At 44.7% G+C, this 25,495-nt stretch overlaps 1 protein-coding gene across 3 annotated transcripts in view; it reads right to left on the reverse strand.

Annotated features, from left to right (window-relative positions):
• Positions 1-25,495, reverse strand: part of LOC124613951 (muscle M-line assembly protein unc-89) — a 722,488-nt gene that overhangs the window by 585,141 nt on the left and 111,852 nt on the right. The window contains exon 1 of one of the 3 annotated variants that reach the window (XM_047142719.1): positions 19,300-19,496. The exons of the other annotated variants lie outside the window; for them this stretch is intronic. Within the exon in view, the coding sequence (XP_046998675.1) occupies positions 19,300-19,437 (138 nt within the window). The 5' untranslated portion in view covers positions 19,438-19,496. Of the gene's footprint in view, positions 1-19,299; positions 19,497-25,495 lie in introns of those variants that run through there. 3 annotated transcript variants of the gene reach the window in all.

Raw genomic sequence — 25,495 nt, forward strand, 5'->3', positions numbered from 1 at the left:
AAAGTAAATGCGCAACCGAAATTTTTCAGGGCGCGCAATGTTCCCCACACATTGCGTGATGAGGTCGCAAGAACATTAAACGATTTAGAATCACAAGGTGTGATTGAACGTGTGCAGGCTTCTCTCTGGGCATCACCCTTAGTAATTTTGCAAAAACCTTCCGGAAAATTGAGACTTTGCATGGACTTCAAGGCAACAGTGAATCCTCAACTAGCGACTGCAACTTTTCCTTTACTCCGCCCGGAAGATCTTTTTGACAAACTGTGCCCGGGTAAATATTTTTCGAAGTTGGACCTAGCAGATGCGTACTTGCAAATATCGGTGGACGAAGAATCCCAGCGCGTTTTGGTGGTTAACACGCATCTTGGTTTGTACCGATTCAAACGACTGCCATTCGGGTGTGCCTCCGCCCCTACATTGTTTCAGCAATATCTACAAACTGTTTGTGCGTCGGTCCCTACTGCAGCAAACTATCTGGACGATATTGTGATCTCCGGAAAGACGGAAGAAGAACATTTAGCCATCTCAGGACATTATTTCAGGTCTTGCGACAAAATGGTCTTCGCTTGCGGAAGGACAAATGTGTGTTTTTTGCTCGTGACTTACCCTATCTGGGCCATGTACTCAATGCCCAAGGCATACATCCCAGTTCAGAGCACCTTCGTGCCATACAAGACTTGCCTTCGCCGCAGAATTTGAAGCAGCTACAGAGTGTGCTGGGAAAAATAAATTACTATCATCGCTATGTGCGCCATGCCTCTTCCATTTCAGCTCCGCTTCATCGCTTACGCCGTCAGGGTGTTCCGTTCGTCTGGACGACGGAATGCGAACACGCCTTTCGCCAGTTGGAATCGGCGTTGCTTTCCACTACTTGCCTTACGCCATTCGATCCCCAGAAACCCCTTTTGTTGTTGGTGGATGCATCGGATTTCGGGATCGGTGCTGTGCTTGCGCACAAAGATGGTTCGCACGATCGCCCTATTGCCTTTGCGTCCAAATTGCTCTGGTCTGCACAACGACATTATTCACAGAACGAGAAAGAAGCGTTGGCTCTCGTATTTGGTGTTACAAAGTTTCATGATTTCTTGTATGGTCGTCACTTTACCATGATCACAGACCACAAACCACGTCGCTTTTTCATCCGAACAAGCCTGTACCTCCGCGTACAGCGCAGAAATTCATCCGCTGGTCTATTTTCCTCTCGCAGTACCGCTACGATATCTTGTATCGGTCCACTGCTAAGCACGGAAACGCCGATGCGTTGTCCCGTTTGCCTGTTGCTGAGGATAGAGCCTTCGATTCCTCCGAACTTGCTTGCATGTTCATTGATTCGGAAACCGATGACGTGGTCGAATCGTTTCCGGTTGATTTTCGTCGTGTAGCTACAGCCACAGCTGCTGACCCTGTTCTTGCTACCGTTTTGCGTTTTGTTGCTACGCAATGGCCCTTGTCAAAGTCCCGGATCGAGGATCCGTTGGTTCGCCGATTTTTTGCTCACAAGGAGAGACTTTTTGTTCGACGTGGTGTTTTGCTGTTGCGTTCTGATAGTGATCAGCCAGGGTCGTGGTCCCACGTTCGTTACAGTCCTCTGTCTTACAGATTCTCCACCAAGGACATTGGGGTATAGTGAGAACGAAACAACTTGCTCGTCAGCACTGTACTTGGTTCGGAATCGATGCTGCGGTTACGAAAGTGTGCTCTTCTTGCATGGCGGGTGCCGAACAACAATCCGCACCACCGCGGAAATTCTTTGCATGGCCGAAAGCCACTACCCCTTGGCAACGCTTACACATCGATTTTGCTGGTCCATTCTGGAATGCTCGATGGTTGGTTGTGGTAGATTCATTCAGTAATTTTCCTTTTGTTGTCCGGATGTCTTCCACGACGTCTTCTGCCACCATCCAAGCGTTATCCGCTATCTTTTGCATTGAAGGTCTTCCACAGACTATTGTTTCCGACAATGGCCCACAATTCATGTCCGCAGAATTTCAGTCATTCTGCAAGGCCAATGGTATTCAACATCTGCCGTCCGCGCCGTTTTCGCCGCAGTCAAACGGTGCCGCTGAACGATTGGTCAGGACTTTCAAGTCACAGATGTTGAAGTTGAAAGAGTCTCATTCTCGGGAGGACGCGTTATTGCTCTTTTTGTCCACGTATCGCTCTCAGCCTCGAGATGGTCGCTCGCCGGCTGAATTGCTTCACGGTCGCCCTCATCGCACCTTGATGTCTTTGCTACATCCGCCACATCAGGTTCCTGTGCAGCAGCAGACACCTGCTTTTGCCCCAGGCGACGTTGTATACTATCGCAACTATCGAGGTTCACGGCGTTAGCTCGCAGGGCGCATTCTTCGCTGCCTCGGCCGCGCTATGTATCTGGTTTTGGGGGCCTCTGGTGAGGTGCGTCGGCATCTCAACCAGCTGCGCCTCTGTCATCGCACGGGTTCTGCCGCTCCCCGTCTGCTTTCAGCGACGGTGCCGTCCGGTCAGCGCCCTGGGGACCCATCTACTGGCTCGCCTCATCCCCAGGTGTTACCGACGCTGCCTTCCATTTTGCCCCATGGCGACGCGCCGCCGCCTGTTCTCCCGGCGGCGACGCCCGCAGTGCACGCGTCGCTGCAACCGCCGGGCGCCTCCCTGGGTCCCGCGCCGCCGATCGCTTTCCGTGACCAGCTGTCCTCCGACATGGAACTCTTGCCCGCTCCGGACCACATGGCGTCTTCGCGCGTCGGGTGCCCCGACCCGATGGAGGTCGACCCTTCGGCCCCTCCTGTCTCTATACGGGCACATACACCGCATGTTGGCGTGCACCCTGGACTAGGTTTTCAGGCGTTTCCTAGCTCCCCTCGGACCGAATGGCAGGGTGCGGGTGGCACAGCCTCGCCTGTTGTTAGGCTCCCCACCTCGTCGCATACGTCAACATGGGGTCCTCCCCACGGCGGGCGGAAGCGTTATAACACAACCGTACGCCGATTTGCGGGGGAGAAATGTGGTGTCACCGCCAGACACCACACTTGCTAGGTGGTAGCCTTTAAATCGGCCGCGGTCCGTTAGTATACGTCGGACCCGCGTGTCGCCACTGTCAGTGATTGCAGACCGAGTGCCGCCACACGGCAGGTCTAGAGAGACGTCCTAGCACTCGCCCTAGTTGTACAGCCGACTTTGCTAGCGATGGTTCACTGATAAATTACGCTCTCATTTGCCGAGACGATAGTTAGCATAGCCTTCAGCTACGTCATTTGCTACGACCTAGCAAGGCGCCATTATCATTTGCTATTTATCTTGTGATGCATGTACCGTCAGACCGATGTCCACCAATTATGGATTAAAGTTAAGTATTCCAGAAGCTACGTACCTATTTTGCTAGTCTCTATTCCTTTAACTGTTCCAGACCTCACGCCAGCCTGCGTGAGCTTATACGCGTGCCTTTCGACTTCCTCTCATAGTGGCTTGGCTGTCTTGCCAAGTCACAACAAAACTGTGGTATCGTGTTGAAGCTGCATGGGCAGCTGTACCTGTACACGCCATCCAAGCACTGTTTGGCTCAATGCCCGGGCGTATCAAGGCCGTTATTACGGCCAGAGGTGGTTGTTCTGGGTACTGATTTCTCAGGATCTATGCACCCAAATTGCGTGAAAATGTAATCACGTGTCAGTTCTAGTATATTTGTCCAATGAATACCCGGTTATCATCTGCATTTCTGCTTGGTGTAGTAATTTTAATGGCCAGTAGTGTATTTTGTTCTCAAAATCGGTTGAGAATCACTCGGTCACTTCCTGCTGCGCTGACGCTACTCGCGACTCTCACGCTGTTAGAGGTCTCCGAATTGTAACATGGCGGCGTGTAACGTACGTCGCTGTGTCAGAAACAGCGTGCTGTAATGGAGTTTCGAACTCCGACAGTTCGTCCATAAATCGACCACCCTCTCGTTCAGCATCATAATGCCAGATTACGCACGAGCGCTGCGACACCGGCTGCAATCCGACGCCTTGTGCTCAATGTCATCGATCATCCTCCATAAGTCCCGACTTCGTCTCGTCTTATTTTCATCCGTTTCCTGAATTTACACCTTGAGGGTTTCACTTTGATAGGCATGAAGCGGTTCAAGCGAACGAAGGTGAAGTTTGGGGCTCCGTCAACAAAGTCGAACATTCTGGTGACGGTGTCAACAAAATGGTCTCTCGTTAGGAGAAATGTGTTCCAGAATGAGATTTTCACTCTGCAGCGAAGTGTGCGCTGATATGAAACTTCCTGGCAGATTAAAACTGTGTGCCCGACCGAGACTCGAACTCGGGACCTTTGCCTTTCGCGGGCAAGTGCTCTACCATCTGAGCTACCCAATCACGACTCATGCCCCGTCCTCACAGCTTTACCTCCGCCAGTACCTCGCCTCCTACCCTCCAAACTTCACAGAAGCTCTCCTGCGAGTTCCAGTCTCGGTCCGGCACACAGTTTTATTTATTTATTTTTTATTTATGCATTTATTTTACCTGGCAAGATTAGTAGGACAATGATAATTATAACAATCAAAAAATAATTATAACAATCAAGAATAATAATAATAATAATAATAATAATAATGACTATGTATATGAAAGTAAACATATTTTTCTTTTATGAATGTCAGTCCTACTGCTAGTTGAGAATTTTCTCGTTCTGTTCTTGCAGCTTGTGAGTTATTCTCATCAAGCAGAGACATAAGACGATGGAATGGGGTGAAAGAGATATAGAAGAGGTAGATAGGTTAGAGGAAGGGAAATAGAATGGTAAAATTCGAAGCTATGATGGAGAGCAGAAAGAAAAAGATGAGAGGGGCACAACAATGGTGGCTATACCGTCCCTAATATGTAAGTCTTGAGTCCCCTCTTGAATGTTGAGTGGTTCTGGATAAGACGCAGATCACAGGGGAGCGCGTTCCATACTCCTATGGCCGAGATGGAGAATGACACGGAGAAAGATTTTGTGTTATGTAAAGGTACAGCCAAGATGCTAGACGTATCCGATCTGGTATTGCGGTTGTGGAATGATGATAGGTGTTTAATGTGAGAAGATAAGTATTGGGGGCACCAGTGGCTAAGAAATCGATGAAGTAAGCACATCGTGTGGAGATCGCGTGCCTTATGTGGGCGTATCCAACCTAGCTGGGAGTATGAAGGACTGATATGATCATACAACCGTATATTGCAGTTTTAATCTGCCAGGAAGTTTCAGAAATGTGTTCTGGTTGACAGAGATGTCCAGGTAGACTACGTTGAAAAATAAATATGTAGACATGAAGAATAAAGAGGTAGAATGTTAATAAAGTTTGCCTTATTTAAAAAGCTTTAAGACTTTTCACATAAAAAATTCGGAGACATTACTTTTCAGCACTCCCTCATATACAGAGTGTTCAGAAAGAGTGTCGAATACTCTGAGAGATGGTAGTACTCATCGAAACAAGAAAAATAAGTCCAATAAACATGGGTCCGGAAATGCATATTTTCTGCGATAAACAAGTGTTTACAGGAAGCGTTCAACGTGGCGTCCATTCGTGACAATGTACCCCTTTCCCTCCTGCCTAAGGAATCACGCACCCTTTGGATTATACCCGCTCGTTGTGTACTTGCTGGAACGCATTGAAGACGCGACCCTGTAATATCCGCACATCGTTGATTGGCGTGGTGTAGACCAATTTCTTCAAACGTCCCCGTAACCAAAAGCCGAGGGGATGGCTCTGAGCGCTATGGGACTTAACAGCTATGGTCATCAGTCCCCTAGAACTTAGAACTACTTAAACCTAACTAACCTAAGGACAGCACACAACACCCAGTCATCACGAGGCAGAGAAAATCCCTGACCCCGCCGGGAATCGAACCCGGGAACCCGGGCGTGGGAAGCGAGAACGCTACCGCACGACCACGAGATGCGGGCAAAAGCCGAGGGGACTGAGATCTGGGGAACGAGTAGGCCGAGGTATGCCCGCCGTCCCCTAGTTAATCTTTGTGGTAGCACCTATCGATCTATTAATCTGTCGCCAAGTACGCCATACAACGTGTACGCCATACGTTGATTGAAAATCGGTGTTGATACCCTCTTTCCTGAACTGCTTGGAGATTTACATCTGGCCACAAATGCTGGTTATGGAAATTCAAAGCACCATCTCTTATGAACCCTGCCTCATCGATAAATAAAATCTTGGATGTGCACAGTGGATGTGGGGCACACTTCTGCAACACCCAATGACAGAACTGCCGTCTGGCATGATGATATTTTGACCTTAGGGTCTGAGCGCAGTGTAAATGATACGGATAGAGAAATTGTTGATGCAAGCGGTTCAAGGGACAAAGCTTGAAAAGAAACCGCTTTTAAAAGCAGACCTCGAAGAACAGCTAGATTCTTATCTCCTTGAGAAGGAGCAAAATTTCTTTGGGTGCACTTTGGTGGATCTGGGAAGAATGGCATCTTCACCTGCCCAGAGAAATAGTTTGAAAACCCCTTTCAAAGGAGGAGAAGCAGGACGAGGTTGGGCTGACCTTTCTCTTGAGAGACACAAGGATCAGCTGTCAATTTGCAAACCTTGTGGGAATTCATATGACAGAGCCTTAGGCTTCCATAAAGAGAATGTGATGGTTTTCTTCGATTTATTGGTATTCGCTTTCAACGAACACTCATATCCAGCAGACCGAGAGTATAACGTGGACGAGACAGGCCTTTTCATTCTCCAAAGCAAAATTCCAAAAGTGCTAATGATGGGAAGGGAAGAAACAAATTGCAGCTCTAACGTCTGCAGAAAGAGGGGCTACAATGACAGTTATCGCATGCATGAGAGCTTCGGGACACTGATAATTTCCCTAGAACCAACATGTCCCAAGCTCTAATGAGAGGCTGCCTCCCTGGTGCAATTGTTAGAGCCCATACTTCAGGACAGGTTCAAAACAATTTGTTCACCGAACGATTCGTTCACTTCATTGAGAGAACATGTCCGACTGAACAAAGGCCTGTTCTCCTCATCTTGGATGGTCATTATAGCCAGATGTGATTGACTTGGCGAAAGAACACCACGTGACTATCATCTCACTTCCTCCACACTGCACCCACAAACCGCATACGACGTTCATGAGACCTCTGGAAACTTAATACAGCGAGGCAGTGAGATTATAGTTGCATCACAATGTGCGTCCACTCACACCTTAAGACGTTACGGAGGTTTTTGGCCAAGCCTACCTTCGTACCCAGTCAGCTGAGATAGCAATAAACGGATTCAAAGGAACTGGATTAAACCCTATGAACCGTTACATCTTAACCGACGCTGATTTCATAGCTGCTGAGTTGGTTACAGGAAAAACTTGTTCCACAGTGGTTCGTAGACCTAATGTTTCTGAATCACATGCTCCTCTTGCTATCTCTGGACCATCGACATCACCTGCTTATTCTTCGAGTTATCCTGAAGTACAGTCACATCAAGTTCTAGCTATGCCAGTTGATGAAGCCATTGAAACACTGGGAAGTTCTCCAGGGATTTCAGCAAATGCAGTTTCACCATTCGACGTATCTCCTGTCCCCAACATTAAGAAGAGAACGACAACGCGGGGACGAAAAGCAGCAAACGCCTGCCACGTCGCTGGAATGCCATACAAAGATCAGTTGACAAAGTCGCTTGACAAAAGTGCTGTCAAGAAGAGGTCGTTGAGTTTCTCTGGGGTTAGAGGCCGCCCTGCGGACAGAGGTGCAAAATCCAAAGGGCTTCAAAAAAAGAAAATTTGTTCCACAAAACTAAGTGATTCATCACCGGACTCTTTAGGCTCCTGCAGCTCTCACCTTGTGGACAGCGTTAATGACCTTGATGTGAATGATGGGGATATGGTTCAAATGGCTCTGAGCGCTATATGACTTAACATCTGACGTCATCAGTCACCTAGACCATAGAGCTACTTAAACCTAACTAACCTAAGGACATCACACACATCCATGCCCGAGGCAGGATTCGAACCTGCGACCGTAGCGCTCGTGCGGTTCCAGATGAGACGCTTAGAACCGCTCGGCCACACGGGCCGGCAACTATGAGAATACACTAGACTCAAACGATGCAACTTGCATCTTTTGTGATGAAAGGTTCTCTCAAGACAGGAGAGGAGAGGTGTGGATTAAATGTGTTATGTGCCAAATGTGGGCACACTTAAGATTGTGGTGGCGCTGAAGGAGCTACTTACGTTTGCGATTAGTGTAAATAATTTCAGATTTCATGCATAAATGGAGAAACTTGCTTTTTGTAGACTAGTCTACCATTTTGTAATGTTTTAACACATTTCATTAAAATATTTCAAAAGATTTCTTGCACATTTTTGTGGATTCCCGTATTTGCACCCAATTTTTTTAGGTTCCATTTTACAAGCTTTTTGTAAATCTTTGTTTTCGAATAGAAATAATGGGTACTAATCATTGTTTCGCCTCTCATCATTTCTTAAACTTGTTATAGTTTTTAATGAAGGTCTGAAAGCTAGTATTTTTACAAAAGAAGGTACCTTTAAGTCAAAAACAAAAGAGGGTGTCCATATTTACACCTTTTCCTCTACTTACCGGTCCCCAAAATAAAAAGAAAGATAGCGAAGTGCATCAGGATTATTAAAATTTTCTGTAAAGTAATACATAATCGCACAATGGAAATAATATGATGATGAAGTCCCATTCTCCTTCAGAACGTAGGGGACGATGCGGGAGACCCACATCGCTGTAATAAGCAAGGTTCTAAGCGGAGGTGGTTTGCCATTGCCTTCCTCCGACCGCAATGGGGATGAATAATGATGATGAAGACGACACAACAACATCCAGTCATTTAGAGTCAGGTGAAAATCCCTGACCCCGTCGGGAATCGAACCCGGGACCCCGTGCTCGGGAAGCGAGAACGCTACCGCGAGACCACGAGCTGCGGACGGAAATAAAATAGTGAGCCAATACAGACTCACAAAAGTTATTACAGCTATGGAAATTATCTTCAGTACATACGATATTTAAGCGGAAACGTAAAAAAAAGGAGAAAGAGAACAGGAAAGACGCTGGTCCCTGTCATTTTTACTGCTGCTAAAGACTCAGCCTGCAAGCTTACGTTTACTAAGTAATCTTCCATTCTACTCATTTACCATACAGTCTACGGCGGCTCCCACCTACGTGTAATTCCAGTCTCGGCATACTTCAGCCGATTCCAGTGTACTGCTTACTAGTCCGGAACTTTACCTGGTTCGTTTGGCAGCAAATCGAACGAAGAACGGGACCTTTTGTCATGGGGTCGTTTCGTCGGCGCGAAAGTATTACCGACACGTTCAACGTAATCCGGTGGCAGACGTAACAAGAAAGGCATTGTTTACTGTCGAAATTCCGGGATGAGTCGGGCAGAAAATTACTTGGTCACAGATTCATCTCGCAAAGTGACCGCAATGAAAAAATCAGAGAAATCAGAACTCATGCGATGGTTTAACGACCATCACTTTTGCCACACGCTATTTGCAAACGCAACAAGCAAGCGGTGAAAAGACAATGACGCCAAAAGGACGCTCTATTATTACGTCTATTACTGCGAACACGAGCCGAAATGCATACGGCAACTTGGTTTATCTCTGCTATCGAATTAGAGATGGATCGAACTCGTTCATTCCCGTGAACTACTTCATTCATTTCAATCTTTGCCGTGAAGCGTTCAAGTGAAGTAGTTCATTCATGAAGTACGGAAGCCAGGCGAAGTTGCCCAGTTCGCCGTTCAGCCGCGGCTACGCTCGCTTCGCCTCGCTCGTACAATAAAGCTTCGTAATACTTCATAATTTTACCAACAGATGGCCGAACTGTGCAGTAACGTGCACGCAACGTTTTACGCTCTTACAGCGCCTCGGTTAACTTAAATAGAGCATGGTCGAAGGGGACAAAGGAAAGATAAACAGAGAAGCCTGTCACACATAAAGAAGGTATTACATTTAGTATTGCTCGACATTTCCTCATGAAGCGCCCAAAAAAGTCTTTGTCTGCCAAATGAAACATTATTTGTTGTATTCATGGACTGAAAACTAGGGCTACCAACGAAATGCAGTCCAATTTTATCTTCCTTTTAAAATTTAATCCAAAATAGAATGAGTATGTTTACCACTGTCACAAAGTCTATATACCTACATTAAGTAATTATTCAGAAGTTTTCCTATAGATTTTATTTTTGTTGAGAATAATAACTCTCCAGATTCAAAACGTAAACTGTCACCTGTGGTACGATTTCAGGCAATCCCTCTTTCAGTGTTATTAACAATCCTTTTATTTTCATGTTGGCTGTGCGTGCTCACACACTCTTCGTTTGTATCTTTAATATTCATTTGTCTGCAAGCGCTACCTGCACAAATAGTCAGTCAGGGGTAATGATGTCAGCACTGCAGGAAGCAGCTGACGCTGCCTTCCCCTCGCCCCTCACCACCCCAACCCCTCGTAAACCTATCTTTCCCCACAAACACCGCGCGATTCGTCGACTGGCAGTAGAGGGAGGGCTGAAGTGAAGGGAGGATGAGTGACGTAGCGCCGATGTAGTGGGAGAGCGAGAGGCGAAGAGTTTGGAGTGTGCTATCTGTGAAGAGTTTGAAGTACCAGTTCATTGAAATTGAGTGGTTAGTTCACACCTCACTGGAGTGAACGACTCATTACGAGCTCCCCATCACTATATCGAATACTTGTTCACAGATATGAGGAACTTAACCTACACTACGTTCGCTCCGATTTGGCGCATACGAAATGAAAATAGGAACAGCAGTAGGCCGTGGCAGTGGTATGTGGCTGGAGGCTGAACTGCTTGTTACGATCCTAACAACAGTCCTTACAAGAGTCTCAGGGAGACAGGTCTTCCTTGTCCACCGTTGAGAAGTGAGTTCCGCGACGCGCCACTTCCCTGCGAACACTGTCGACGTGGACGCTGTGGGCCGCAGAAGGCGCTGTTAACGGCCGACGTTCCCAGCTGGCGCAGCGCTGGTCCCCCGGCAGTTGCTCCGTGGGGCCAGGCATGTGTGCAGACGCCGTGCGTTGACCGCAAAGCCGCCAAGGCCACTCGTGTTGCAGTCGGGCCTTGCTCTTATGCCCTCGCACCACTCCAGACCAGGTTCTTCTACTTGACTTGAAACCAAGAAAATCCTGTCTTGCAAAGAAATCTACGTTGGGCCTGCACCAGCCCTACTAGGGTCTTCCATCAACGATGAAAGTAGTAAAAGCGGTTTAGGCGCTTCAGTCCGGAACCACTCTGCTGCTACGGTCGCAGGTTCGAACCCTGCCTCAGGCATGGATGTGTGTGACGTCCTTAGGTTAGTTAGGTTTAAGTAGTTCTAAGTCTAGGGGACTGATTACCTCAGATGTTAAGTACCATAGTGCTCAGAGCCATTTGAACCATTTGAAAGTAGTAAAGCTCACTAATCATTAAATTAGTGTTAAACACCTCAGGCAAACCTCTTTCAGTATCCCCTAATGCAGCAGAAAATCGCAACAGGCACTTTTTGCTTCGGACTGCTGTACTTTGATACTCAGCGCTAAGTGATTAAAGTTCCCGACACTTTAAACCAAAATGGTGGAGCCTGGACACGATCCAGAAACTGTTCAAAATGGTTCAAATGGCTCTGAGCACTATGGGACAACATCCATGGTCATCAGTCCCCTAGAACTTAGAACTACTTAAACCTAACTAACCTAAGGACATCACACAACACTCAGTCATCACGAGGCAGAGAAAATCCCTGACCCCCCCGGGAATCGAACCCGGGAACCCGGGCGAGGGAAGCGAGAACGCTACCGCACGACCACGAGCTGCGGACCCAGAAACTGCTCAAATGGTTCAAATGGCCCTGAGCACTATGGGACAACATCCATGGTCATCAGTCCCCTAGAACTTAGAACTACTTAAACCTAGCTAACCTAAGAACATCACACACATCCATGCCCGAGGCAGGATTCGAACCTGCGACCGTAGCGGTCGCGCGGTTCCAGACTGTAGCGCTTAGAACCGCTCGGCCACCACGGCCGGCCCCAGAAACTGTGAACTTCAGTTTACCAACAGAGTGATTTCGCGAACAACTTAAACGCCAGAACGTATTAAATTATACCAGTCTATTTACCTTAGCAAGAACAGACACAAATGGTTCAGATGGCTCTGAGCACTATGGGACTTAAACATCTGAGGTCATCAGTCCCCTACAACTTAGAACTACTTAAACCTAACTAACCTAAGAACATCACACACATCCATGGCCGTGGCAGAATTCGAACCTGCGACCGTAGCGGTCGCGCGGTTCCAGACTGAAGCGCCCAGAACCGCTCGGCCACGCCGGCCGGCAAGTACAGACACAGAGTCGTTAATATAGACTCTTAGTATTCATTTCAGCAGAGGTTTATGCCATGGGTTGTTGAACTCAGCCTGCCTGGTGAGCTTCAAGCACTCCGTTCCGCAACATCAAATACACAACAGATATAAACAATCGTTACAAGTAAGTATCAAACATAATGGGAATGCAAGAATTTGGAATACTATCCCTATCTATTTCGTTTTGCAACATATTCAACAGTGATCGTGAAGCACATATGTATATGAAAAACCATAAAAATGGTAATGATTGTAATGTCAACAGTAACAATACGTCGCAACAGCCTTTGTTAGATGTTCTACGGCACTATTAAAATGACACCTCCCGCTCACTGAAAATAGTTATCCCAAATTGACTATCAGAAATGTACCGCATATAAATTTATACTTTTCAACTCAGAACTGCTCGCCAGTGCTGTAGCATCGCCCATCGGTGGCCTTGCCCCGTTTACTGTCTTGTGGAGGTACTTCAAAGAGTCGTAACTTGGAGAAGTATCGTTACTGCCTATAACGTTCCCTGCTGTACTGTTTTTTGGTACAAGTTTGGAAAGATGTGCAGTTTCCCTTGAATAGTGAAAAATGAAATTTGTTCTCACTTCCAGACGTAGAGTTTCTGGATGTATCGGTGTTTTGAATCCTGTCAAATCAAATGGTTCAGTGACTCTGAGCACTATATGACTTAACATCTGAGGTCATCAGTCCCCTAGAACTTAAAACTACTTAAACCTAACTAACCTAAGGACATCACACACATCCATGCCCGAGGCAGGATTCGAACCTGCGACCGCGCCAGTCATGCGGTTCCGGACTGAAGCGCCTAGAGCCGCTCGGCCGCCGCGGCCGGCTTGAATCCTGTCGTTTTAGAACTTGCGACCTCAGAAAACATTTATTAGGAAATACGGAAAAAATTGTCATAAGCCTGGAACTTCATTTACGAAGATGGTACATGATGTAACATTTTGTCACTAACAGAAAATTCATCTCAGAATATAGGCAGAAAATTCTGTTGATCACAAACAGTGAACTGTGAATGTATTCACACGTGCTTTTTTACGAGGCAGCATAAAGCGCGAACCCGATACAAATTAATATGCCGTGTCGTAGTAACAATAACTCTGCTCCATGCATCTGGGACCAGTTTAAGGTACTGAACACATTTTTTTTTTTTTCCTTTTCACAGAACGCTGCTGTGTTGCAACTCGTGCTTGCTTGTGATGTGTGGGACAGTCTTGGAACATTTGCCTACGAAATTGCGAGAACAGGGCCACTTATAATTTTGCAAAACCTCGAGCTATGATCACGTCTTATTACACAGGGCGAACACCTAAAACTTGCACCCTTTTATCGAACCGTTAAAGAGATCGAAACGAAGTTTTCAGTGCTTGACAGTACGCAGAGGGGCACGTGGTTCTGTTGCTTGTTTATCCATTTAACTCTTGTATCATATGGATCAGTACACTTTTTAACGGCATTCTAAAGATCTTGAAAAGAGGACTACAATGGTAAAACGATTACTAATCTTGACGTTGAAATTTTCGCAAAGCATTAAAGAAACGAGTTGCATGTTGCAATATACGTGTGGGTACGGCCTCCCGTCGGGTAGACGGGTCGCCTAGTGCAAGTCTTTTTAGCTGACGCCACTTCTGTGACTTGCATGTCTATTAGAATGAAATGATGATGATTCGGACAACTCAACACTCAGTCCTCGAGCGCAGAAAATCTCCGACCCGGCCGGGAATCGAACGCGGGTCTTTTGCATGGCATTCTACCGCGCTGTCAACGCAGCTATGGAGGCAGACTGCATACGTAAGCAAGTATGTATTCCTTCTTTCTTTTTCTTTTTTCAATGTAATAAAATACAGTAGTTCCATTTAAAGCAACCGTAGATGATTTTGTGCCTATCACGTATAAAGTAAGTCCAAGAGGTATTACGTTTAATCTAAGCAGTGTAGACCCACCTTTACGACAGTTGGAAAAGATTTTTCCACACAAGCGGAGTATCATTTGGCGCTCCTTCCCCCATCTCAGACATTTGTTGGTTGCTTTCCCTTGTGCTCAATTCCAATGAACGTGGAAAACGCCTTTGCAATAAGTACCAAAACAGAAACAAATTTCTGGATCCTATTCTCCTGCTAAATATTAATAGAAGAAACGATGTATTTCCAGTTAAGGTAATTCCTGATATCTTTAAATCTTTTGATGAAAGCAGAAAGAACTAGACTCATAGTCTTGTTTCTAGCTTCAGTGTTCTATCTATCAAACGGAATGGGAGAAAATATAAACTTTCTGCTATATTTTTAGTTTAATAATTGAACTCTTCAATTCTATAAAATACAAATTATTTCACTATCCATCATAAAAAGAGAGACAGAAACACAAAAATTATCATCCGATTTTATGTTGACGTGTTGAACGTAAGACACTGTTCAACTGTGTTAGTTGTATATTACATATGAAGGAAACTCAAGAACAAACCTTAATATGTAACGTGCTGAAGTAGTATTGCACGTCTTGTTAAAGTAGGCCTTCGGTGAAATTTGAGCCCAATTTGATGGGAACTTAGTTGAAAACTTTACTTTTGAAAGACGGTTATACTGACTAGGACAATATTCCACACTGACATCAGTGGCTTTTCGCAACCACCACATTCCCGATTACCTTGCAGACAACATGTTTACAGAACGTTTTGGCTTACTTTGTCGAATACTTCAAGCCGCGTCAGTTTTCAGTTTTCGCTACTAACTGCAATACACCCAGTAAAGGCTGCATATTCGGCCGCAGCACATACCAAGACGGTTAAGAACAACGTCAATATCTATTTGTACTTTTGTTAAATATTTTTGTACTTGTTGGTTTTAGAACCACTGTCATGTAACATAACGCAGGATGTCAAGTAAAGTGACATGATAAATGATGTTATGTCATATAACACGTCATAGGCCGTCATGTCATCCAACATGGCATTTGCCATGTCGTGCAATATGACACAACGAGTCATTAAAGCTTAGGATGCATTCATCCTCTTTCGGGGGCACTTCCTCTTATAGACGCACCCTCACTCTCCTTCCTATTATAGATGCATCCCACTGTTCAGAAGCACATACATTTGCGTATATTTATTCTTAAATCCCTCACCATACAAGTGACGGGGGTGGGCTTGGAGGAGAAATGGTCCACTCGGTGAAAAAAATCAACCTCGCCTCCCAACCACAAATCAAAAAATGTTTTAGCGTCCTCCTAACAACAAGCCCACAGATATTTGTATCTCTCCTACCCCCACACCCCCCCACCCCCTTCCAGAAGAACTCTTTTAGCCGTTAACCTGTACGCTCTTCAATCGTAGGCTATTACACATTATTTAATGCGGTTGGCGAATCTCCTGTATTTGGGGCACAGGATCAGGGACTTTATCCTATAAATTGCAAGATGCAGATACGCCAACACCTTACAGCTAGGGGACCTCACTGTGAAGGGGGCAGCCGGCCGAAGTGGCCGTGCGGTTAAAGGCGCTGCAGTCTGGAACCGCAAGACCGCTACGGTCGCAGGTTCGAATCCTGCCTCGGGCATGGATGTTTGTGATGTCCTTGGGTTAGTTAGGTTTAACTAGTTCTAAGTTCTAGGGGACTAATGCCCTCAGCAGTTGAGTCCCATAGTGCTCAGAGCCATTTGAACCATTTAGAACTGTGAAGGGGGGTGGAGGTACGGAGGGACGTAGGGTTAACTCGTAAGAAAGCGCGAATATATCAAGACGTTTTGATTTAGATGTCTGAAGCTGGAAGCTGCCATATAAATCGAAAACCTACGGTACCTCTCTTCTTCATAACTCTGTCCACGACACATTCGCCTTTCTGTGCTATGATAGGAACATTTTCATTCTGGTTCTCAATCTTCAGTCTACCATAAATTTTGACACTAAACCGCCATAGCTTGGCTAGCGATGTAGATTTTCGTTGACTCGAGCGACGACTGGCGCGGTGCAGGTTTTTTAATTGTCTTTTAAACCATTTTGCTTAAATCGTGACAATGGATACAGAAATCACAAAACGACAGGACGACCATTAATTACATGTACTTGTCTACCTTCTTACAAAATTGTAACCGATAAGCACAAGTGGTGCGTGTGTATAAAAAAAAAAAAAAAAACGTGTTTTTAATACGCAAAATGCGGATGGAGATACATACTTGAAAGCGAGTTTTACATTTTATCTTAAGAATGCATTTATTATTTATCTGATTCACTTTAAATCATTTCCGCGCATTCAATTCACGTAAGAACGCATTTACGAGCTACGTTTAACTCGACTTTAAGCCATCGCATCTCGACAAGGATAAAGATTATTGGATGGAAAAATTTCGTTTTGACTTTATCCGTGTGTCGACTTCCGTGCAAAGTTTGAACGGCTCGTGCGAGTTTAAGGTGTGCAAGTTTAAGGTATATACGTGGTGCGCTTCAAAAACCTCCCAGAAAAACGTCTGCTAGATTTAGATGACTTGAAACCATCATACCTTGACAACGGATAGAGATTATTGGATGAAATGAAATTCGTCGTGCTGCCAAAAGCCTCTCAGAAAAACATGTTTTTTGCATGTTTTTCCACGTAAAATCCAAGCGGCGCACATATAAATGGTGCCATTCGCTGAGCATGAATTTCAGCCCAATTAACATATTTTGCAAAAGCAGTCAATCGATCTGCAAATTTACCTGGACACTAGCTGCGTTTCGTCGCTCAAAACTTGCTTAATGTACCTTTACATTGGTAGAGTAAGTTTGACTTTCGAATTGCTATACAAACGGCCCCTGGTCCGGTCTAAACCAAAAACTTTGTACCCAATGTTCCGCGAAGAAACGATTGCAATTGTGGCGTGAAGGTGAAGTCCGTGCCTCGAAACATGTTGCTTTATTCAATAATTTACTTAATCTACAACAATTTGTGACGTGAAGCGGTCGCTGAAAATACCATGTTATAAATTATATATATTAAAATGTCAACAAACGGAATAATCCGAACAGAGAAGCCGCATAGTAGAATATTCATATATTCGGACGGGAAGGAACTTAACACCCTAATCCGTTCTCTTGATGTTCTCTATCTTCTCCAAAGAAAGTATACTACTGTTGTCTACATACGAGACTACTTTCAGTTGCATTCCACAGTTCGCACTATTACCTACTAGCTTCTCGATTCATTCTTCCGCAACAACGTCAAAAATAGTGTTTGCATAATTCTCACGACGCAGATACTGTGTCCTGTCTACACCATTACTCATTGCAAAGCGCGTAGTCTATGGTAGGTGCCTTATTGTACCACATATTGTATTAAGATTTACCCGCATTCGATGACTGCTTGCTGCATACAATTGTTCGTTCAGTGCAATTGGCAAATGATGATAAAGCTTAAACCTTGGTAATGAATATGTAACACAAGCATCCTATACGTGGTATCAGTCACGGAAAGCTATGGCGTATCAAATTAATCCTAGTGTGTACTGCCTAACGCAAGATGAATATCATGTCAGTCATTATATTTAGTTCCAAGAGCCTAGGCAAAGCTAGTGACTGACCTGATGGACAGCATCAATACTATGCGGTTCATCTGTCGTGTTGCTCCTTTATTTTGAATACATTTTCGTATGTGAAGAATCACTTTATGTGATCTTACTTAATGTTGGGCCTCGCATGAGCGTGGTTTCCCCACTGCAATATCTACGCTTTTGGAGAACGGCCCTGGAGCTTTTCTTCAATTCTGTTGTTCACAATGTAAGTAAACACCAGTTCTCCTATGACACTTGTCTGGAGAACAGCTGATGCACACAAAAATTTATGTAGGGCCTACTATAGGCGACATTACGACCATTCTTTTAATTTATTGTACAGCTCTCGAAAAACTAAAGGAAACCAAATTAAGTTTTGCGCTATTTCCCAAACAACTCTAAATTTTATAAACAAATACTTCGCGTTTTGGTTGTTGATGTTCTTCTTCCTTTCCGTGCTTGCTGAGAAAAAATGGGGAGAAATTCCGCCTTACGCAAGACACCTTGGGTTTTTGTGACAAAATTAATTAAAATAGATGTGTAACAATAAAAACTTCTGTTAACCAAGAAAATATGTGTCTTTGCGGATCGAAAATAACGGGAAACAAGGCTACACAATCAAAAGCAATTACAGGGTGTAAAAATGTGTGGTAGTTGTAAGCTACCAGCATGTCTGGGTAAAGAAAAACAAAAAACGGTGTCTTGCATAGGCGGAATATGTCTCAAATACTTCATATGTTGTGTTTCTTTATTTGCAGCACAAATCAAATACGTTAACTGAAAAACAAAGAACTACGTCAATTCTTGTCATTACAACACTACATCATCCATGAAATTCCCCATAAGGTTTTGCATCCTCTATTCATACAAGTTTTTTTTTTCTTTCCTGTCAGGCACAAAACGGAAAGAACACACGTGTTTTACTACAACATTACGTATTTGCTTCCTGTCTTAGTGCAACATCTGCGAGACCACAACCACAAGGTAAAGCGTCACTTCACATAATATGCAAGACAAAGTTGCCTTTGAGTGAAATAGATGACTAGAAAGTTGGAGCGTCACTGTCGATATTATATTATAGAGAAAGGAAAACAAGTGCAAATCGAAAGTACTCTGCACACAAACTCTATCACTGTAGATTTTTCGAAGATTTTCAGCATTCACAGAAGTAGTTCTCATCAAGGGTAAATCGAATGTTTCAGTAACCCTTACGACTGATGGCAGTAAGCAAATGAACTGAGACGCAAAATTCGCCCGCAGATAAAGGGACAAACCGCTGTAACGGTTCGCACGGTGACAGAACGTTAGTGACCGCGAGCTCAGTTGGGGGCGACGTTGGCGCCTCGATTAAGCAGCAGGTGGCAGCAATGCGCGGCTCGCACGTGGCCGCCGCGCGGTGGGCGTGTCCACACGCACGCACTTACTTGTAGCAGCGCGATGACGAGCCGCGTGTCTCCGCTCTGCAGCGAAATCGTGCTGATGGTCGTAGTGGGGACCGGCGCCGCCGCCGCCTCCGGCTCCGACGCCGCCCCCGACTTGACAGCCACTTCCGCTTCTGCCATATCGCAAAGTCGATCGCCCTTCCCTTCGCTGTCAGCTAAGATTACGATCGACGCCGCACATTGCCGCGCGGCGCGTGTATCCTCCTAGGCCACACTTGATATGCAATCTTTGCCAGCCGAACTCGTACTGAGCGCGCGAAGGGCACAACACCCAGCGCGGCGGTTGGCGGCTGGCGGGGACTCACGAAGTTGACCGGAAATTACCGAACGCCGCGCGGCGTCGGCCAACAATGACGTTGCGGCGTTCTGCGAGAAGATGACTGCAGTACCGTTTCGCCCGGTTTCGTCAGTCGAAGGCAAGCAGTAAATAAAGATCTTGGCGGTCGTAACTCTACGGACGATGGCTTTCCATTATCATTTGAACAACGATTTCCAAAAAATGTTATCTATTTTCACAGTCGTCACTTCTGCAGGCTTAACCTTCATTTAATGCAGCACTACGCAGGCACTCATCCGTTATCGATGTCGTGCTGCCAAGCTCGGAGACAACCGGTGCGAATCCTTTCTCTGACGTAAAAAAGAATTGTACACTGGAACACCACTGGCAAGGTTTGAGAAATGACTGCAAGCCTTTCTAAATCGTGTGCCCAAGTGTTGGGTTACATTTTAATAATTTTACCGGTCACTTATAAAATGAAGCAACAGTTCGTTTGCTGATTCAGATCCGTGCATCGGATGGGGGAGTTAAGACGGTCAGCTTCGCCGCTGCCTAAGCGAAATCCGAAAGTACGCTGTGTATTCAACTCTCCCTTACTTTCATTTCTTTTCTTGACACAAACACACAGATGCGGCATACAATCACTCATTAGTCTTCTACTTAATACAGTTCTATAAATCTACAGAACTGAGGAAGGCAATAGCAAAACATCTATTCTATGATCTTTCCATTAATGGGACGCGGCCAGTCGTACGGTATCAATAGTCAAAAACGATTAATGTCTACGACGATTTAGAGGCAAAGTTGAAAGTAATAGAATTTATCCAAAGTTTTTTATTTTTTTTATTTTTGTACATGAGTGAGTATGTAATACCACTCAGGGTGTTTTATCTTTCACGCACGTGTTTCCCTTTCACCGAGAGACATCCGTTCGCGGCGGGCGTATGAAGGAGAGAAGCAAAGCACGAACGAAGACAGGTGCCTTTTATGCATTTACGACAAGGTACGTTGTCAATCGAAATCAAGAGTAATTTTTTTAACTTTGGCAATATAGATATCTGGAGTAAAGTAATTCCAAGGTGACAAAAAGGGAAGAAAAGTAATTCATCGAACAAAGCATAACTTTCACACATCAGAAGCAGCATTTTTGGAGGAGCTTTTGTACCAATCGAGATCAAGAGAGAGATGAGACAGTGAGATGGCCTATAACCACAATTGTTCAATTTAGTTCTGGAGGAGGTAATCAGAAAATGGTTAAAGGAATTAAAGGACAATATTTCCGACCCACCCAACTTACCTTCACTGCCGTGCATTTGTCGATGATAGTGCTTTCTTTTCCAACAGACAAAAAGCAATACAGTCTGCAGAGCAACTTCATCAAACAGCGGAAAAAACTGGCCTCCAAATAAGATATGGGAAGGCACCTGACATGGATTTAGCAATCAAACGGCAATTTTCGTATTCGGGAAAAGCTTCCAAGTGAGCAAATCGAAATACACTGACGGGACAAAAATCACAACACCAAGAAGATATTTTGAGCTGGTAGGCGTGTTTCTACAGTCGCTAGTAGCGCCACTATGAGGATGAAAATCAGGTTTGCTTTAGTTCCACAAAATTTCGGGCGAACTGCCGGATGTTTGCAACTTCCTGCCACAATATTTCGGCGCAGAGTTTTCTGGCCATCTTCAGGTGCTACTGGCGAAAACTCCCTGAGCTCTGGTATTGAAGGCCCCTCCGGCACATGCGTGGTGGATTCACAAATATACCTCTTGTGCCGGCTGGCGTGGCCGAGCGGTTCTAGGCGCTTGAGTCTGGAACCGCGCGACCGCTACGGTCGCAGGTTCGAATCCTGCCTCGGGCATGGATGTGTGTGATGTCCTTAGGTTAGTTAGGTTTAAGTAGTTCTAAGGTCTAGGGGACTGATGACCTCTGAAGCTGACTGCAGGGAGATTCTACAGCTGGCAACCCATATTTCTTGTAAAGAGCGCGGAGACATGAGAAATTTGGGCTCTTAAGGAGGCATGTAGGAAGTCTTTTTTCCCTCGCTCTATTTGCCAACTGAACAGGGAAGGAAATGATTGTATACAGGTACACTCCGTTACGCACAATAAGGTGGCTTACGGAGTATGTATGTAGATGTAATAATTAAGTTACTTCACTGCGTATAGTATCTTTTTTCCATTTCACTGTCTTTTATTTTATTATAAAAAATGAAACAGCTTTAGTATTTTCCAATACATAGTTCTCTGTAAACCGCGTATCTATAAACAGGCGTCGCGCGCGAAACCTTAGCCAGGCCAACCAGTTAAAATGCGAAGTTACTGACTTAGTCCGCGAACATCTGTATAAAGTTACAGTGTGTCTGTACGGTCAGGATCGCAGTGAATCACATAACGCGTGTAGTTATTTCGTTGATTATTCCCACTTGGGAATTTACTGATCGTTTTCCGTGTTTGTGTAACTTACTGGCCCGTGGAACAAGGTGATCCAGATCTCCGCCGACAAACTTTCAAAGGTTGTTCAGGTATACCTCCTAAGTATTTTGGTAGAAGGGACCTACTGTGTCCGGAGGCTTGTTACAGGGTAGTACTGCAATTGAGATGTAGTCTGTTTGCTACCGCAATCACCATTGTTTTTGAGAAAATACCTCCACGACGGTGAAGAAACCTGCAACATGCAATAATTAAAACATATAATACATTTCCCGCACAACACAAACTGAAGCAACAACCGTCAGACTAAACACGTACACTTTTATCACTGTATGTCCAATCTGTCCCGTCAATGTACGTAACGCAGAACTGTTCTCTTACAGGTATCGTTCAAACTGTCGACCGCCATTGATCACTGCAGTGTGTACAGCGACACACCATCGGCTGCCTTAAGACTCCCGTAAACGATCAAACAATTTGCCAAATTTTACTACGTTTGTCAAGTATTCCACCGTGTAAGGTACTATTTGGCGCCGGCTACGGTGGCCGAGCGGTTCTAGGCGCTCAGTCCGGAACCGCGCAATTGCTACTGTCGCAGGTTCGAATCCTGCCTCCGCCATGGGTGTGTGTGATGTCCTTAGGTTAGTTAGGTTTAAGTAGTTCTAAGTTCTAGGAGACTGATGACCACAGATGTTAAGTCCCATAGCGCTCAGAGCCATTTGAACCATACTATTTGGCATGTTCGTCAAACATACAACATGTTTGACGTGTTTGACGGATGATTTAACAGGATCGTGAACGTTAATTGTGTCGATGTTTAACCGCATATGTTAAGTGAAAAATATTTTATTACAATTTATATCATTGTACCGTGAGTTTCCGCAACTATAGAAACTACCAAAATGGTAGTATAAGTCATATATTACGCTGGAAGAGGTCAAGAAGAAAATCAGTATTCTACGCACAACATATAAGCGGCAGTGCAGTAAAATAAAAAAAATAAAAAATAAGTTCTCCGCGTCTTTCACGAACGATGAAGACTGTATGTTCCCGTTCTGCAGTATTTTAATGAACTGTCATTAGAGGACCGAGTAGAAGAGAACAGATTTTCGCATACTTGCCTCTTCTTTTTCAGTCTGAAGGTGAAGTAACTCTAAATAAGTTATTAAAAGTTTCACTGTCTATTCATAGAAAGCTGAAGTTACTATTAGGTTCCGAGTGTAACATTTCCTTGCTATTAAAAGTTTCACTTTCCATTCCCAGAAAGCTGAAGTTATCATCAGGTTCCGAGTGTAACATTTCCTTTAAGAGGTTTTCAAGAGAATATTTCTCTCATATTTTAAACCATTGCCGGCCGGTGTGGCCGTGCGGCTCTAGGCGCTTCAGTTTGGAACCGCGTGACCGCTACGGTCGCAGGTTCGAATCCTGCCTCGGGCATGGATGTGTGTGATGTCTTTAGGTTAGTTAGGTTTAAGTAGTTCTAAGTCCTACGGGACTGATGACCACAGATGTTAAGTCCCATAGTGCTCAGAGCCATTTAAACCATTCCCTGTACCAGCAAGTTGTTTTCTTCTTCTTCTTCTTTAAGCACCGTGCCAGAATGAAAGTTAAAACTGCTGTATCTACCTTTGTAGCCACTCCCACTAATATCAAAATGCAGCATATACGAACAGCGTCAGCCTCGAAAGTAACATTAAATTGAAATACGTTGTTGGGACGGGTATGGGTATGTTTGACAAATCCATGGCTAGACAAGAGCAAATTTGACAAACAAACCTGGCCATTCACGAGGGCCTTTCCACGAGTTTTAACGTACTACTTCCGCGGCCGCGACAGTCTGAACAGCTAGGTCCGTGAGAGTATCTACTAGAGTCTCGTAAACTACGCTCTTCACGTGCCCTCATAAGAAGAAGAAGAAGAAGAAGAAGAAGAAGTGGTACAATGATCACACATTGGCCTTGCAGTGGATGAGGCTGGGGTTCAGTTCCCTGTGCAGCCATTCAGTTTTTGGTTTTCTGCGGTTTTCCTAGAATGATTAAGGTGAATAAACTTTATCCGAGACAACACAGACAACATTTCTAAGTGTACTAAAGAGATCCAGCAGAGATGACAGATTTCGAGATTCGGAAGATAGGGAAGAACTGAAGATATTTACTATCCTCCGTAAAATAGAAGCAAATAGGAGAAACTGGAACGAACATCTCGAGTGAATGACTGGAGAGAGATTAACTACCCAGATTTTACGCATTTAGGAGAAGTAGTCAAGCAAGACGAAGGAAGACGATGTATACCGTAACAGGCAAAAGAAAAAAAAAAAGACTTGATGATTCAAGAAAAGAAGTTGTTGCTGTTGTTGTTGTTGTTGTTGATGATGATGATGATATTGATGAGTAGGGTGAATCTCGGATAGTTCCTTTGAAAATGAATGACCGATGTCCTTCGTCATGCTTGCACTTTAGAAGCTTGTACTATGTTTCTAATGACTTCGTCGTCGAGACGTCATGGCCAACTAATTTTCCTTCCTTCCTTTCTCCCAAATACAAACTTTATCACCGAGTTTTTTGATGTACTGTGTTACGGAGTATATTGAGGGGTCGTTGACTAAATGTCAAAATACGTTTGTACACTGTAGGACTTTAAGGGCACGATCCTTAGGGGGATATCGTGCCTGGACATCCGGACCTACTGCTTCAGCCTTCCAGTACCAGTGATCTCTACCTGAAACCACCATCTTATTACTTTTGTTTTCGGGTACCAGTGCCTTTAGCAGGAAACCACCGGTGCTGCTGGCAGAAAGAGACATCTAGTGGCACTCTGAGATGCTTCTGCGGATTTAGTGCTTCGTTGCAGTCCTGAGTATTTCATCCATAAGGCACAACATTATGAAGGCTGCGATTGTTGATAAATAAAAATAAAGCATTTTATGCGTCAGTCACTTGTTTAGTTTGCTACTAAGCGTTTCGATGATTCGCGCCATCATGTTCAGGTGGACAACTGTTCATTTACATGGCTGATGTTGGTGAAGAATGCACACGTCTTTTGACAGTCGCAGACCAAGGGCAGTGTAAGTTATTTTGCGTCGTCTTTTACTAATGCTAAAAATTCATTATTTAGAAAAGGCACTTCAAGTGTTATAAAACATGGATTTCTGACAGTGAATTGTACTTGCAGGGGCGGTAGAGTTATAAGAGGTCTGCACACAGTTGCCTGGTGTATGTCCTCTCCACTGCACATTACAATCATACTATCACTTCAAAGATGTTGTACATATTGCTGATATGCTTCTTTACATTGGATGCGGAGGTAAAAGATTGGACTGTTTCTACATAAATATGATTTTCTTTTTAAAATTATATGAAAGGACTGCACCAGAATATTGATATGTTCAGAGCTCTGTTATTATATTAGGTAGTTGAATACACTTTTTTCTTTGGTATTATGAATGTGCTGCAACATTGGATACAAAAAT

Source organism: Schistocerca americana, chromosome 4 (assembly GCF_021461395.2).
Source record: "Schistocerca americana isolate TAMUIC-IGC-003095 chromosome 4, iqSchAmer2.1, whole genome shotgun sequence".
Classification (NCBI taxonomy): domain Eukaryota; kingdom Metazoa; phylum Arthropoda; class Insecta; order Orthoptera; family Acrididae; genus Schistocerca; species Schistocerca americana.